At 45.9% G+C, this 16,967-nt stretch overlaps 5 protein-coding genes across 5 annotated transcripts; 2 read left to right on the forward strand and 3 right to left on the reverse strand.

The window, feature by feature from the left end:
• Window positions 1-1,526: 1,526 nt before the first annotated feature.
• FSUBG_12622 (uncharacterized protein) lies at window positions 1,527-3,689 on the reverse strand (the record flags this gene model as incomplete). The annotated part of the gene is made up of 1 exon (XM_036677428.1): window positions 1,527-3,689. One exon carries the CDS (start codon window positions 3,687-3,689, stop codon window positions 1,527-1,529), a length of 2,163 nt encoding a protein of 720 aa, XP_036531889.1.
• Window positions 3,690-4,365: 676 nt separating this feature from the next.
• FSUBG_12623 (geranylgeranyl pyrophosphate synthetase) lies at window positions 4,366-6,021 on the reverse strand (the record flags this gene model as incomplete). The annotated part of the gene is made up of 1 exon (XM_036677429.1): window positions 4,366-6,021. The coding sequence occupies one exon, from the start codon at window positions 6,019-6,021 to the stop codon at window positions 4,366-4,368; it is 1,656 nt and encodes a 551-aa protein (XP_036531890.1).
• Window positions 6,022-7,990: 1,969 nt separating this feature from the next.
• On the forward strand, window positions 7,991-9,970 carry FSUBG_12624 (uncharacterized protein; the record flags this gene model as incomplete). Its single annotated transcript, XM_036677430.1, has 6 exons — window positions 7,991-8,176; window positions 8,231-8,324; window positions 8,375-8,631; window positions 8,680-8,778; window positions 8,834-9,167; window positions 9,219-9,970. The coding sequence occupies 6 exons, from the start codon at window positions 7,991-7,993 to the stop codon at window positions 9,968-9,970; spliced, it is 1,722 nt and encodes a 573-aa protein (XP_036531891.1).
• Window positions 9,971-11,472: 1,502 nt separating this feature from the next.
• FSUBG_12625 (uncharacterized protein) lies at window positions 11,473-15,285 on the forward strand (the record flags this gene model as incomplete). Its single annotated transcript, XM_036677431.1, has 6 exons — window positions 11,473-11,753; window positions 11,851-12,182; window positions 12,250-12,402; window positions 12,817-13,002; window positions 13,283-13,601; window positions 13,659-15,285. The coding sequence occupies 6 exons, from the start codon at window positions 11,473-11,475 to the stop codon at window positions 15,283-15,285; spliced, it is 2,898 nt and encodes a 965-aa protein (XP_036531892.1).
• A 148-nt stretch (window positions 15,286-15,433) lies between these two features.
• Window positions 15,434-16,729, reverse strand: FSUBG_12626 (uncharacterized protein; the record flags this gene model as incomplete). Its single annotated transcript, XM_036677432.1, has 1 exon — window positions 15,434-16,729. One exon carries the CDS (start codon window positions 16,727-16,729, stop codon window positions 15,434-15,436), a length of 1,296 nt encoding a protein of 431 aa, XP_036531893.1.
• Window positions 16,730-16,967: the final 238 nt, after the last annotated feature.

A 16,967-nucleotide genomic window follows, 5' to 3' on the forward strand; every position in this document is an offset into this window, starting at 1 on the left:
TTATAAAGCTTAAATAAGAAAGTAAGGTTTCTCGTGGTGTATTATGAATTATCCAACTAAGGGGTAAAATCTTATATATGTAATCCTCATTATATAATCATCACGTGACCCAGTTTACGTAACTTTCTAACTAATATTCCCTTAGTAGGAAATATTTAAAGTTTATAGGAAAAAACTTTAATATATAGAACTTGCTTAATTCTCCACATTTTACTTAGGTAAGCACACCAATCAAAAGCCCTAATTTTTCTCATTATTTTAGTATATATTTTGCCCTAATTAGTTATCTAGATTATAATATATTCCTTAGTTATATAATAAGACCTTTATATAAAATTAGGTCTTAATAATTAAAAACTTAATTTAAAAAGATAAACTTTAGGTATTTTTAATAATAAGTTAAGTAGCTAGTAATAATTACAAGGAAAAAGTTAAATAGGCTAGTAATATTAGGTAGAAAAGTTTATTTATTAAAGATTTAGTTATATTTAGGACTAGGTTTTTAGTTAAATAAAGCTTTATTAAGCTATAAAGGTTTTAAATATAAAGGCAGGGGCTCCCTATAATTAAGAGCTTCTTTTCTCTGCTCCACTAGAACAGCATCATCCTGGACACATATTCTAAATAATATGCTGACCATGCCGTGAAAAGTGTAGACTTCGCAATTAGAATAAGTGGAAAGCCGGCGATAGGTCTCCAGCTGAAGTCTCTTGGAGTAGGTGAGCACAACTACTCGCTTGTCCGGGTGGGCAGCTACGATAGCTTCAGCTGTGGCCGTTTTGCCTGAGCCGGGCCGAGCTGACACAACAACGTTCTTCGTACTGCAGAGTTCTGCAATCTCTTGCTGCGCCCTAGATGGGATAAACGGACTTTTCTTTGTTTGACGCTGGAGAAGGTTATTCGTAGTTGTAAGGAAGCGAAGTGAACTACCAATGCTGAGAACCTGTACCGAGCACCTTATTAGCCTTCAGATCTTTCACATTTCCCTGTATGATTATAGCTTTCTGCCACTCACTGGCGATTTTCCAGAGGATAAGCATACACGGGTGTGCATTTTCAGGAGTGCCTGGCCAATCATCTTGACTCTTGCCCACAAATCCAGGGATGCTAGTAGACATGGAAGAGCAGCAGCACTTATTTATATACCTCTAGGATCAGTCATCACGGCGTCTAACTTTTCAGCCAAAGTAAGATCCTAAGTAACAGTGGGGGCGATAAGGATAATATCCGTATATGTTTATATAACCTTTAACTTTATGTCTGGGGGGCTTAAGCCTCTTGTAAGCTCCCATAACTTTATTACAGTAGCCATTATTTTATCTACCTAGTAGTTGTAGTCTGAGTAAGCAGGTCGCTTAGATAATCTAACCCAGAGTTGATTTTACCTATGCAAGACTGCCCTTGGGCATAGCCACCCATAGAAGCCCGGATTATCAATGGTACGCTATTCATCGAGGAAAAGGTGCTTATCTTGAGTAGTAATATGTACTAGGATTTGTATCTCAAACCCGTGGACTTCTACAGAACTAAGCTTGACAGTTCTCCAAGTCAGCCACAATTCTCCCACAGAGCTCCCGCTCGCTCGCCTTTGCTACTTCATCATCACTGCTATCAATCATAAGACAACTAAGCACAACGTCCGCATAAGTGTCTCCACATTCCCATCTTAAGCGGTCGAGATACTTTCGACATATCTTTCGCCTTCGCTCATAATGGTCCTCTTCATCACGATAGGGACTTTTATTATACCCTGAGTCCGAGTCCGAGTCTGAGTCTGTGTCATCATCATTCTCCAAGTTCTTCCATAGGCCGACTTCAATGAGAAGAATCCCAAGAGAGTACACATCATATGCGTGACGATATAGACGCTTGGGATCTGCGTGCTTCGCAGGATGCTGATAGTAGTCAAGTGTAAAGCCACTGATGTTTGTCTCTTTTGCCTCGTCGGTTGAGGCTATCTTCCCCAGTTTATTGCGACCGTATATGCTGGCACTTCGAGGAGTTCGTTTTCGACGTCTCAACTCTGAGTCGTAAGAACTATCCCAGGTTGCGGTGCCCATTGATATACTCTTTACTGATATCGGATAGTCAGGCCTATCCGCTTCTGGCGCAGGCTCAGATGGTGGATTTGTTTGGATGATCATATCGTCCGGCTGTGAGAAGATGTAGCCCATCAGGGTAGGTTTTGACACATCGATTTCGATTTTGACCTCGTATCGATCCTCTTGGAGGGTATTAACACGCTCGGGGAAGAACATGACTGACTCTGCGCGTATGTTTTTATGCAGCCAGCCACTAGAGTGGAGGAGGCAAACAGCACGCACGAGCTTTCTCGCTAGCTCGAAACGTGCACCGAGCATAGATCGGATCCCCTTTTTCTGCCTGGTTCCGAGGAGCGACTGCAACGTCACAGGTGCCCGTAGCTTGAGATTCTCCGCAGGCCGCTCACGGCTTTGCATGCCAATCGTGCCGGGGAGCCTGTATAAAATGCTGCAATGGCCTTTGTCGTCGCCTTCGGTGTGGTCTATCATACCAACGATATCCAAGCCATATACATTCTTCATCATGTTGGCGCCCTGAAAGGTGTCGAAGAAGTTCATGATGAGGGCGTGAAGCTTAGGATCTGCTGGTCTGACTCTCTCGATGGGCTCGTCCTCATCACTGCTGCTGTATTGGTCGATCTGACTCAAGTCAGGCTTTCTGTAAGATGACAATGATGACATGAAGCGCTCCCGCTTTCGACGTTGCTTCAATCGTTGTTTTTGCTCTTGAGTGAAATCTAGCGGCGGTCCGCGGTAATCTCGCATTTCTACGTAAACGACTTGCTCTTCGAATAGTGCAAGGCCCTTTCCCAAGTACCTCATCTCAGGTTTTATCTCGTCAATGCTGGGAAGACTCCTGTCATTCAAGTCCTTCCTTTCTCTATTTTTATTCACTGATGCTTTCAGCGTGGCCGTCGAAGCCAGCAATTCGTAGCCCTGTCGCACTAGAGACCCTTCATCGACCTTTGCATGTTCGGTTGCGAGTGTTGAAGTCCACTTCAGACCATCTGGCGACTCCTGTCTAGCCAGGCATTCTATAGTGAGATATATGTTCATAGACTCGAACGCATTTTCGGGACAAAGGCGATAGAGAGATTCGCTATGAGATCTCAAGTCGGCAATGAGTTTCTTGAACTTTTCCTTGTCTTTCAAAGCCCATTTAAGCTTGTTAAGCACAGAGAGGCGGTTTCTGACTTCATGGAGGACCGGCTCGACATCTTCGATTTTAGCATCCGGGATGAGCAATTGGACATCATACGTCGATTGTGATTCATTCTGGATGGTCTGGGTTGGTTGAAGCTGGAAACCATACCTCTTGATGAGCTTTTCCCGGTTGCACAGGGTATCTGCAAGTGCAGAAAGGGTTTTGAAAACCCCTTCAGCCTTGAAGCGGTTGCTCAAGAGGTATTGATGGAGCTTAGACCTCTTTCGCCTGGCACGAGCGGACAGTCCTGGGTCGTTGTCGTCTTCATTTTGAATCTGCCAATGAAAACCCCAGGCTTCGAGAATCGATTGCTGAATTTCCAGCTCGCGCAGGTGAGCCGAAGATTCTGCCTGGGCTGCATTCACGGTGGTGAATAAATCGTAACAGTCCCGGCATGCCGTGTAGAGGCCAACGATACCAATTGCAAGACCAGCAACATCCATAATGGAAATAGAAAATATGTGATGCTTAGCAGGGTGCTAATAGTTAAGCTCAAACAGATAAAGTCAAGATCTGTATATATAAACTAGTTAGCGGTAGGGTACCTGGTATATTAATTATAGTTAATTTAAAATATTATATAGTAAAAGGGTTTTAACTAAATCAAAAGAAATAGTATTAAAAGACTTTAATATACTTACTTATTTTATATATATTTAGACTTATATTTAGTACTATTATAACCATTCTAGCTATAATAAAAGTTAGCTTATTAAGAAATAGTATCTTAAAGGCTAAAGCTTAAGCGTTATTTTATTTAACTAATTATTAAGTAGTATAATAAAAGCTATATTATAGTAATAAGTATATAAATATTACTTACTTCTTTTATAACTTTAAGTTTATTATATTAAAATAAGCTATATAATATTAATACTTTAAACCTAAAGGCCTTATAATTAAATTAATAGACTAATAACTATTATATAATTAATTTCCTAATATCTAGCTAAAGAATTATAATTATTTAGATATTTAGTACTATAGTTATATATTCCTTTACCTTATAGTAATTAAAAAGTAAAATAAGTCTTAAAATAAATAGTTAAATTTAAAAAGTATATTTTTAGACTTTATTATTATATCTTTATTTAAGCTTATAAAGGACTTTTAAATAGGCTACTTATTTAGACCTGCTTGCTGTTTTGCTAACACTAGATAGTTTTCTTCTAAAGCCTCCCTTACTATTTTTCGAGTCCTAGGCTGAAAGATCCGATGGTGTGAAACCACAAATAATACCGCATTGTACGCCATGTTGGTGTCTACAACGTGAGATTGCATAAGCATGTACAAAAGTCGAAAGGCTGAATCTCGCGCGATATCCTTTTGTCCTCTGATCTCTGTTCCCTCTTCTGGATCCCAATCGTCCTTACCTTTCCTCATGTCGTACATGATGTCACGAATGGTGCGGCCTTCAGTGACATCAATAGCAAGAGAATCGAGGGTGTCGCAAAGAAGATGATACTGGGAGAGCTCCATGGGCATGCGGCGAAAGAACTGTCGAAATCCATTATCAACTCCGTAGCTGATCATTTCGGAGTAAGATCCATCGCCGTATCTTGCCTTGGTCATCTCAGTGGTCTTCCCTTGACCCCGGTCGACCGTATCTGGCAAAATTCCCTCTGCCTGTTTGCTCGCTGTTGTCTTCGCTTGTGTATTGCCATTTTCTTCCCATTTGTAATACAGGAAGTGAGGCAACATGTCTCCCTTTTCGGACTGGTAGAGTGACAATTTGCTTCCGCCATCATATTTAACAGTAACTTTCCCCCCATATTGCTTGGCCAAGTTGGATATTGTTTTGATTAGTGACGCTAAACGCTTCAGGTCATTCTGGTTCAGCTCTTCCCATCTCTTAACCTGGGCTTCCACGTTCTCGACTTGTGGTACTTCAAACTTCCCTCGATAATGATATGCTCGGACGAGCTTTGAAGTTTGTGATACCCAGAGCTGGGCTGCAACGTCCTCTATAGGCAAGTGTCTGCTAATCGCTCGGGTTTTGATTTCAAGGATTGACTCTGGCGGCACTACTCGACCTTCTCCCGTGATAACCAGTTTAGATGGGACAGGGTTGACGCTTGAGGCGCCGGTAGCTGAGGACAACGATAAATCTCTCATACTATCGAGTAGAGGGTCGTCTTGAGGCCCCTCGATCTGATCAGTGGCCACGTATCCGTCAGCTTCGTAGCGTACAACAAATTCTAGATCACAAAATCGATATGCGATGATCCTATGGTGACCAGTGCTATCATTGACCTGGTTGACGGTGTATTCTTCCTCGAATTTATGGCCAAAGCCACGAAACTCATTTGGCGCGATATACCTAGTAACCGCTGCCTCATCTCGGAGAAACAACGCGGTTGTCCCGATGACCTCGACCGCTATAGTAAATGGCTCAAGATTACCAGGGTCCAGGTCAGAGTTGATGAAAGCCAGTAGCTTGCGGATGTTGTTTCGATCGGTTACAACATCAATAGAGCAGACATCGAAAGCAGGGTGTGTAAGGTACAAAGCCCGGAAGAGAGGCTCTAGTGAGCTTTCTGGATAGCGAGCTTCATTTTGGTTTATGTAATATAAGCCCGAATCCTTTTGGAGCTGCTTGGAGGTCCTGGGGGCTGACCAGCGAGGTGGGCTCCCCGGGACGGCGATCGTGGCAGTAGGCCTTTCAATCCAGTTGTAGGACGATAGATGTCTGACGTCGGTGATTGATGCGGGGGTGCAAGGGCTACAGTCTTCAATATCGCTCCTGTTAATCTCAGCAACAGTTCTAGATGTCATGGTGAGATCAAATCACTGCAATAGTGACCTATGCGTGTTCACTGTAATGATTGAGGACAGCAAACACGCGTGGCGACTCCCTCATCTTCAAGCAAAACGCCCGGCCTGGAAGGAGGCCGCTATACGCGCTTCGTATTAGTACACTATTTGCTAGGGCTAGCTCGTGTAGCTACGGGGAACAGTTTCCAGTGTCCGATTGGCGAAGTGACTATGTGTGTTGCACAACATACAGAACATCTGCATCATGTCGTGGTCGAAGTGCTCCATATGCAAGTTTCATCATAGTTTCCCATGGCTGCATATTGATTGGTTTCGCCGGTCTCACGTCAGTCGCGAGCAGATCATAAATTTCGTGGGCTCGGAGCCCTGTGGCCAGGGTGTGACCTCCGATAGCCATAATTATCAGATCATAGCTCTCATCAACACCAGCCTCTTCAAATGATCTCTTCACTTGGAGGGCAAGGTCTGCACCCCCAGCTTTGTCGTCCTCATTCGCGTGATTTGGCTTTCACCGCACTGAGGGGTTGTTGGTTGGTGACGAAATATGTCAAGCCCTGTTGGGTCGAGTTCCAACCACTTGCCCTCAAATGACGTGGCTGATATTTAGGATTCGCGCTATATTCTGAGTCATGCATACTGAGACTATACTAAGGCTTTTACTACACATCACATTCACTACATGGGATGCCGCATCCACCGTCACTCTAGACTCTGTGGGAGGCCCACCAATGTGACAGCTGTCTCAGCATCGTCCCATACGCACACAACAGCACTGTTGTATGATTTCTATAGGACGCGCTTTACTACTACTATGGACTGTAGGATTAGGTCAAGGGATCGCTAAGTAAGCCCTGCTTTCCAGCATGTACCACAAGTAAAGATCATTTGAGATAGGCAGGAAGTCAGTGATGTTTGGGTGCAATATCGGCTCTGGAAGGTTATTTAAAAGTATCAGAAGTCACTGTTCTTATCCCTGGAGCCTAATGGCAATGCCTGTTGATGGTCGGCCTCCCGCATCTGCAATACGTGGTCTTTGTTGCTTGCTTGCCACGCTCCTCCTCACCGCTTCAGTCGGGAAAAAGGGTGTTGTTTGCTGTTGTTACTCGTGACTGAGACCTTAAATCGTCAGACAGAACTTAAAACTACATCTGGTGCGGATGCGGTGATCTGTCTCGTCCTAATCCGTTGCGCAACATTCCCGCCACGGATAGATATAGTTACAGGCTCCCTCGCTATCGATAGTCATGGAATAACCTCTGTGAAGATCAAGGAAGACCCCCTCTTCCAGCAGAAAGTTCCTTCTTTTTGTATTTACGGTAGCTCCAAGAAGAGACCAAGCAAGAAGAGACATAGTAAGAGGTAAAGGAAGAAAACCGTAGGGTCAAGCTAGGCGGAGGCATTTGCCTTGCCTAGGATGAGAGTCTTTCAATATTACAACTTCGCCATAAGTACCATTGTTTTGCGCCGCCGTTTACCGTATTTATTTCCCTTCCCTAGCCACCCAACTAGTATAGGCGCTGCCAATCATGCCAGTAAACGCTTTCGGACAGATAATAAGCCACGAAACCCTTTTCCTTCGAACGCAACTACCAAGCCTAGACTAAAGCCATTTCCGGCTCTTGTGGCTTCTTGTCTCGGAGCTGTGGAGAGTTGTGGCTGATTTGCCCCCTCTAACAGGCCATAGCTGGGCTGAATGTAGATTCCTTGGCACTGCCCTCTCGATTCTAGTTTCTAGCGGTTCGCTAAAATTGTCTCCTTGCGGGCTGTTGTCTCTCGTAGGGCTGGATTTAACTATAATGGCCCTTTGTATGGCGCTGTCCTGTTCTAAAAGCGCCATCTAGGCCACAAAGATTCAGCTGAACTGGCTGGTCAGTAACCCCTAGACTCCGTTGAGATTTGTGGAATATTTAAGATAATGACCAGCCCCTGTGTTACTGAAGCGCCAAAGCTCTTCGACTAATCTATCAAGATGTGGCTTCCATTACCATTTCTTCTGCCCATTGCGTTGCTGGCACAAGTGATAGCTGCCCAGAACGCTGGGCTCAACACTCTACCCGTCATCTGCGCCGGTGTCAAAGAAGTTTCAACATGCGAGATCAGAACCATCGTGCCAAGTGGTGTCAAGGTCAATATGAGAACCATCAAGGTCCCCACGGTAGGCCAGATTCAATTAGCACTTGTAGACAGCCTGTATACTAATACCAGGCAGTGGAACAAATGCAAAAGCCGCGTATCGGCGACACGGAGCTGCCCAACCCTCAAAAAGCCCCTCAGGCGTTGTAAAGTATGGACTTGCATCCCCGGTAAGGCTTATCATCCAAAAGATAAAAAGAGTTAACTGACACTGGTTCAGGCTGGGAGAAGAAATCGAAACAAATCCCGTCCAGTCTAACTATTCTTACCAAGGAGATCGATCTCTGCGATGAGATTCGTCGGGCGCTTGGCAAGAGTCTGGGGGATAAGTTCATCAAGTCATCAGAGGCCATCTGCGGTTGCTTCACTCGCTTGCAAACCTTCGCGACGACAGGTTCCTTCACGGCCATGTCAATTCGGGGTGAGATAAGCGCAGCTACCACAAAGGTCGCAGACGACACCCTTAGTATTGAAAAGGTACTATATCCCCATTTCTCTCTCTAATTCTCCTCTAACTCGTCCAAGTGTTTTGGAAAAGTTAGTCTGCCAATTCTCAACAACAAAGCTGAGATTGCCAATGTTCTCAAGTCGATCGCTCCTTGGGTCATCGCCCAAGCCAAGGATGTAAGTCTTTGATTCTCCCTGAGTAGCTATATATCTCAGAACTGATACGTCGCAGATTGACCTTTCAGTCTTCCAATCTCTCGCCCGTGTAGTCGCTGCCTGTCAATCCGGTAACTGCAACGCAAACTCCATCGGCGCCGCGGTCAATGCTTATCTAGCCCCGTCGTTCCAACTCATGGAGCCCCCAATCAAGTCGGTACTTATACAGTGGGATGGTGCCCTGACTCGTATCCAAGAAAGAGTCAAGGATATTAATGAAGCGGCTGACTCTCTGGCATCCAACTACGATACCATGCGAGCTGAATTCGATTCAAGCAAGCAAAAGATTTGCGAGGAGCTAAATCGGTGTGATGGACAGGGAGAGGGAGTCCCGAAGTTCCTCGACCAGGGTTAGTCTGTAGTACCTTTACGATGACTGCACAAGTACTAACCACTTGCAGTTGATGAGGTTATTGAAGCCGCCAACAGACTCTGGCCAGTCCGAGGCCCCCTTGACGTTCCATCTAGCCGGCTCCGCGACAGGTTATCTGAAACAATTCAACTCAGAAAAGACATCAAAAAGTATCCAGAGGCGGCAAGCCTAGTCTCCACGATCAAGCAGGGCAAGTTCAAAAAGATCAGCGACATCTTTTTATTCATGCCCATCGTTCAACGCCTACCGGAGCTAGCCAAGCAGATTAAGATTGACCTTTCACCACTCCAAGACGTCATCAAACAATACAAGCAGCCATCCGGAGAGGCCCACGAGAACGTATGGTCCCTCAGCTGGTCTAATATTATCTGGCCAGATACAGAACTCACATCCGACTCACCCGAAGCAGATGCCGCATTGATCGCCGAACTAGACGCAATAGACGACCTGGTCAGAAATTACCTTTCGGGCCCTCTCCTTGCATACAGCAACGGCATGTTCATAATGGATGCTGAGCTTCGGGGCTTCTCGGTAGTCAACGGCTCATTTGCCATGGAGACCAAGGTGGCGACGTATAACCGATGGACGACAATCTCTATGGACATGCCATGCTCCAAAAAGGAGACCAAGGTGTATAAGAAGAGTGGGCTTCAAAAGACCTTTTCATGGAGGACGTATTTCAAGTGCAAGGTAGCTCCCGTGACGGCATATTTCCCCAAGACTCATGTGCCCTATATCAGGATTCGAGGTGGAGCGGGAATAGATCCCAACGATCAGTAGTATCTCCTATATTATCTTCTTTTCTTAGGTTTTATCTATTTGAATAGGCTAGATTTGGTAGCAGTGCAACTGTTCGAAGTTCTGCAGAGGGGACCATCCCAGTCATATGATGTCATTTAAGTATTCCGCCCGTTCTAATAATTACTGCTTTGGCCAATTGTTCCCAAGTGACTGTCTTCGCTATATTAAATACACATCCTAGGTTCGTGTAACTTAGATCATTCCTCGGTATAAGACGACTCTTTATTGTGTAACTGGCTGTACTGAGATCCTAGCTGTTCTTGACCGATAATGTAACATACATAGTAGGTCGTAGTCCTCCTCCACTACAACATATCCACGTTCAATACTCCGCATAGGTATCTCCACATTCCCATCTTCAACAGTTGGGATACTTTCGGCATACCGTAACTTTCTTTAATAGAATGATAATGAACCTCGACGCGAGGCAGTCGAGGCAAATGAAAGATGCACGCAATCTTCCAGAAATCCAATCATGTACATTAATAAACCTGTAAACAACACAGCGACCGGTAAACAGGGTCACCGGAGCAGCTTAGGATAAACCAACGACGGTTCGTTCTGGCTCACGTTGGCTCACGACAAGGGAAAAAGTCAAAGGCAAATTTCCATATCAACAATCTTTGTGATTGATATTGCACTTGCCAAGAGTAAGCAAAGCAAAGACCCTCCTCCCGCGATTCAATAGAGATAACGGACGCGCTATGAGCCTGGGCGATCTTGCTACTTTGGAACAGGCATTTGCTTTGTACCATCCACGCAGCTCAGCCAACGGGGCCTAGCATCAGAATATGCTTCAAGTGCAGGTTGCATATCAAAGGCATCTAACGTCCCGACCTTGATGATAGTCAGACCAGGAAAGGATTCGCCTTGTCGATAACAAGTGCTCCCACAATCAGCGCAAAAATAGCTAGTGATCCCATTTCCACTATCGGCGAGTTTCTCAAACACTTTTGGTGTGCCTTGACTGAGGTTGAAATTCTGCTGAGGGACCAAGATATTAGTGCTAAATGCACTTCCGCTGATTTTGCGACAATCGCCACAATGACAAAGGGCCTGCTTGAGTAATCAACGGGCTGATACCAGTAAAGCTGCATTTGCCAACAGATACTACGTACCTGTACCACAGGCTCCCCCGTGTAACGGTATCGGATCTTTCCACATAAGCAGCCGCCTTCTGCCATCTTGAATATGCAAGACGCTTTTTGAAGATTAGAGAGGATTTACTTGGAACACAATTTTCTTTGTGATTAGCAACAGCAAGAGACTCTACAATTTGTTGTCTTTTATCCGGGAATCCCAAAATGGTAATATTGAAGACCCGAGATCCTCGGCAGAATTGGTTGTGTACCCCGCTCATAGCATTATGTATATTTCCACGATTGCCAATTCTCTCAATTGAAACAAGTATCAACTATATATCCCTACAAGTGGATCGAGTCTCACTTACATTGACGCCTTAAGGCTTACCATTCTTCGCTATGAGACGACTTGACGGAAAGATAGCCATCGTGACTGGTTCTTCCAGCGGCATAGGCCGTGCGATTTCACTAGAGTTTGCCCGAAATGGTGCTAAAGTGATCTGCGCAGATTTGACCGAGAAAGCCCGTGCTGATGTTGCCTCTGAACTGGCTATCACAACGCACGATCTGGTCACAAAGGAAGGCGGAGTAGCCGAGTTCTTCAAGGTTGACGTTACCAAATCCGAAGAACAAGAGGCTTTAGTGAAATATGCTGTCGAAAGGTTTGGCAGACTGGATATGTGTGTCTCTCATTCTTGTTCTTATATTGCAACGATCTGGCATCTCGACCTTGCGCAAACTTCCAATGATAGCCTTGCTAACAGACCTCATTTCAAGAATGGTTAATAACGCCGGTGTTGCCATGGAAGCCAAGGATCCCCAACCTATTTGGAGCTTCGACCAAACCGTCTTTGAGAAGGACATTAATATCAACGTGCTTGGAGTCTTGCTTGGATGCAAGTATGCTTCCGCCCAGATGATTAAACAAGATCCTCTCCCGTGTGGCGACAGAGGCTGGATCTTGAATACAGCCAGCGTTTTTGGCCTGGTTGGCAGCCCAGGTATCGCTGGTTATGTGACATCCAAGCATGCTGTGATGGGACTTACCAAAGCAGCAGCATGGGATTGCGCGCCGCACCGAATCCACGTGAATGCTCTGTGTCCTGGGTGTAAGTACTTTCATTTAACGTTCAGCTACCCAAAACCCTATCACCACCAGAAAGTAACATTGCGCAGATACGGAAACGGCCTTTATAGCTGGTCTTGAAGGACAGAACAGAGCCCAGGTGGAAGCACTCCACCCTTTCGGAGGGCTAGGCCGTCCGGAATACATTGCGAGAGCGGCCTTGTTCTTGGTTTCAGAAGATAGCAGTTGGGTGACGGGTATAGGTTTGCCTGTAGATGGGGGCTATACAGCATTTTAGTGAATGTTAAGCTATAGGTATTTAGGAGAAGTCTCCAAGTATATGATGCCTCAAATTGATTTTATGTTATTTCAGCATGGTATTGAAACTTACAATAGCCTACATGTGTCGGCTGCATCAGTTAGTATTTATCCGCCAAGTAGCTCAGCCTCCTTGCTACGATTGCGCCTATGATCTTTCCTATGATACTGAGTAGGTCTATCGGTCTGTATGCTTTAGGTGATGTGTAGTTTGCCTTTCCCAGCTCTTTCAGCGCTACTATAGTCGATTGTCTGAGGTGAGATTGACAGTAGCCAAGCCCCGCCCTGGACTTATGGATGTGGATTGTGACGTGTACCGCAACCACGGTGACTGTGGATTCTTAGATATATCCGTCTAGGCTTGTTCTGGTCCATGGTCATTGTAGCTTCGGAAGCGCGTCACCTAGGATCACTGAATATGCCGCTTCGTCAATCGCCTTCCAATCCCATCTCTTGTGCTGCTGGCCCAAGTACCAGCTTTCAGAAGCAGTGCAAGCGATCAAGGATCTACAGGAGCAGGAATAGTCCTGTCATTGCAGTTCTTTGTAAGAATTATCTTAAGCAAATTTTCTTGCATGGGGGCCCTTGCAATGTATTCCATCATATCAGATTTATACCTGTATCATCTGGATAGGTCCTTGGCTTAGTCATGAGAAGGATACGAGTTATGTAACTGGTTGCATTGAGCTGCTAGCCGTTCTTGACCGACAATCTGACATATCCTCCTCCACTCCAACATACCTAAATATAATGGTCTTCACCAACCACTAGACACAGAAATCATGCCTCGATGCGCCTTCTGCCGCACTTTTACTGTTGATCAAGATCGTTTTTACCTGGAGTTCCACCAAAACCTCGCCTCGCTGAAGAAAAGCGCTGAAGACGGCTGCGACTTTTGTCATCTTTGCTGGACAAGCTTCAGACGGGAATGGTCAGGTTCTGAGATTGAATCTGTCCTCAAAGACGAAGTTCCGGAAGGGGTTACTAAGTTTGAGCCGGGTATTTGGATTTATGTCCACTTTACAGACTACAGTCCCTCTCTGACTCAACCGCGCATCATCGTATCGTGCGGGAGATACAACCCTATCACTTCTGTGAAGGAAAGCAGCCATGGACTTAGCTACATCAACCTGACCGTTTATGGGTAAGATCGCTTATATTTAGAGCACGATGTTAGAAAAGCCTCTAATATGCTTGACAGCAAAGAGGGAACTGTGGCAGGTTCTCGAACACCTGGACGGATCTGCACAGCAGACTATGAGCCTGACTCATATCTCACCTTAATCCAACGTTTCCTCGAAAGATGTACAAAGTCCCATCAAGCATGCGGTGCTGATGTGACGTATGACATGCCCACCAGGGTCATCGACGTTGGCAACAGGAAGCAAGGAGACCTTCCACGACTTGTCGTTACTGACCAGAGCATGAAGGAGAAATATCTTGCCTTGTCCTATTGCTGGGGGCCCGGTACAGACACCTTCACCCTCAATCACAAGACGATGGAAGAAATGCTAAGAGGCATCTCCGAGTCTCGACTCGTAGCCGCACATCGCGATACGATAGCGTTATCCCGACAGTTGGGTATCCAATACATCTGGATCGACGCTCTATGCATAATCCAAGGCGACAAAGATGACTGGGAAAGTGAATCAAAACTCATGGCGAAGGTATATGGCCACGCAACCCTTACTATCACCGCAGGGAGATCAGGCGATGCTCGAAACTCCTTCATCGCCAATAGTTACAAACAACCTGCTCCTTGTTGCGAGTTTCCTCTTGCAGATGGCCAAGGTGGGAATGTTATTGTTGGGCCATTGAGATCCGCTGACTATGGTATTACTGAGACTCGCGGATGGTGTTGTCAAGAAAAGAGACTGAGCCGTCGAATTGTGTTCTTCGGCAAAGAGCAGCTCTTTTTTCTGTGTCGAAGCTCCGGTTACTCGGAAGATCGCAGCTATCAGGAGGGTAAATCTATCTTACTACACAGCTTTCTAAACATTGGTAGCGGGAATACGCAAGTGATACGAGATCGACTCCTTCAGTATTGGGACGAGATTGTAGTCGACTTCTCTCGACGCCAACTATCGAACCCTCATGATATCTTCGCTGCCCTTGCCTCCATCGCTGCGCCTATCTCTAAAGCTTTGCAGTCACGTTACCTGGCCGGTCTCTGGGAGTGTGATCTCGTTCGATGTTTGTTATGGAGACCTGGCTATAGAGTGAGCAGCTTCTTTGGACCCGCAACGAGACCTTTGCCAACTGTTTTTGCACCCGCCCCCGTGATCAGAGCGCCTTCTTGGTCTTGGGCCTCCATTCAAGGTGGCGTCAAACCTCTCACACTTCAGCAATTCCGGAGGATGAAGACAGAGAGCGAAAGCGGAATCCCATTGATCAGGCCGAAGCAATATCGTTGGACTGTAGATCCTCAGTGTGGAGCTGACACACTACACATGCCGTCTTGCGAGCTGCAGTTTCTGGGACGGGTTCAAGAAGCCATTGTGCTCACGAGAACACCGTCTAGCGACTTCATCGCTTCGCTTCGAAAGCAAAAGAGGCCAGCGGGTACTATGCGTCGGCCAGTTGTGCTAGGGCGCAGGGAGATGAAGGAAGGGAGTCTGAATAAAGATATGTCAGCTTTTGTGGCGCTAGGAATTTTTGACTTTGACGAGGAGAGTATGGAAGAGGTCTTTTGCTTGCAACTTACACTTGAGGAGGGGCTTATGATCTGCAAGAAAGATGATGCGACCTTTCAGCGCATAGGAGTCTTTCAGGCATGTAAAATGGATTGGTTTGACAGTGTAGTAGAGTCGGAAATTAGCTTGGTATAAGCTTGGTATAAGGAAACGCAGGTCAAATACAGGCTGTTATACTATAAAGTGGCTTTCTCATTTCAGAGGGTATTAACTACTATTTAGTTATTTCACCTACGGCAATAACCGTTGCTTTCATTAATATGTATCTACTTGTTGTGTTCCATCATATTAAGCCCTTTTTCCTCCATATCTCTTCACATTGTATGTGAACCCCAGAATATCGAGGAATATCTCCCATCTCACAATTCCTCCAGTACGTGCCCAATATCTTGCATTGCGCCGAAGAAGTAGCTCTCATTCCCGCTAGGTATGCAGGTGTAGCCATATGCGGATAGTATCGGGATCTCGAGCAAGCGGATTCAATTATATGGCAGATCCTATCCACAGCAAACTCCATAGTTACCTCAGAAACCGTCTCTTCATTTCCATTAGAGGTTGTGAGAACAGCTATCACAGCGGCGCAGCGGTATATATCACTGCATTTCCCTTTCTCTGTCTTGTCCATTCCTAGCCTTAGAAGCTGCGCCATTGCTCGAGTGAGACTCTCTGATAAACTGGTGGAGTATTTGCTTTGGACCAGAGAGACGAAGAGCCAGAATGTCTCTGCTGGACATCCAACTCTGTCGAAGAAGTCTTGGCCCAGCGAACTTCGATGCCAGTCGTCAAAGATGAGGCCGCTCTTGGTGTTGCTGGTGGACTGTCTGACCAGGGCTCCAATGGTATCCCACCATGCGAAGTAGGCGACAATCTCTTCTAAACCTGTGAAGCGTCTTGAGAATTGCTGGAACTCTTCACTGTTGCTGCAATGGCAGTCTAGTAATGAGCGTGCTCCACGTAGATGACAGTCCCATTCACCAAAGACGCCATCTGAAACGACTTCGAAGAAAGCAAAGACGGCTATACCCAGAAAAGCAGCTGGATCAGCAGTGTTCAGAGCCTCACTAAGACTCTTGAGAGCTGCGAGTCGATGCCACATGAGCGTATCGTCGTCCTGCGCTCCCTCCCCCGACGACAACGATGACGGTGAGGTCGGCAAAGCAGTATCAGTCGTTGATCCCCTCCTCTTACTAATCCTTGCCCTCAAAAAGTAATCAACCTGATCAATGAGCCCCAAACCCTGGTCCACACAGAGATCATCATTCGTCGCCAACCTCGCAGTCTTCAAACTACTCCCAAACGCCAACAAGTGCTCCACAACCTCATGCTGGTCCGTCGCAAGCGACTTCTCAGTAACAGCGCTTCTATTCTCAGACCTGCTTGGCTTCGGCGTCGGATTCGCTGCCCATACAACTCGCTGTGGATAGTCTCCGCATGCGTAACCTGATTCGACGCAGGGTCGACAGCGTGGTCTGTTGAGATCGCATTTGACGCCCCGGGCTTTGCAAGTCTGACAGTCCCGATCTCGGCGGATACCACGTGGCTTGCCCCTTGGGAAATTGCTGGTCTTTGACCGAGGCATTTTTACGAGAGAATAGACTATGAGAGTCTGTGATGTGCGATGGATAATAGATTACTTTCCGAATGAGGTGGATTATGGGGCAGAAATGGGGATGGAGGATATAACGCAATGCAAATGATGCAGGATTAAAGTTGCATCTGCTTATCATGCATTTTTGGCTGTTGACTCGTGTAGATAGCGCGGACTTGAACTAAAGATTTGGTTGCTTTCCTTGTTTGGTCTGGTGCAGAACCCGGAG

This window comes from Fusarium subglutinans, assembly GCF_013396075.1.
Source record: "Fusarium subglutinans strain NRRL 66333 chromosome Unknown NRRL66333_c0000280, whole genome shotgun sequence".
Lineage (NCBI taxonomy): Eukaryota > Fungi > Ascomycota > Sordariomycetes > Hypocreales > Nectriaceae > Fusarium > Fusarium subglutinans.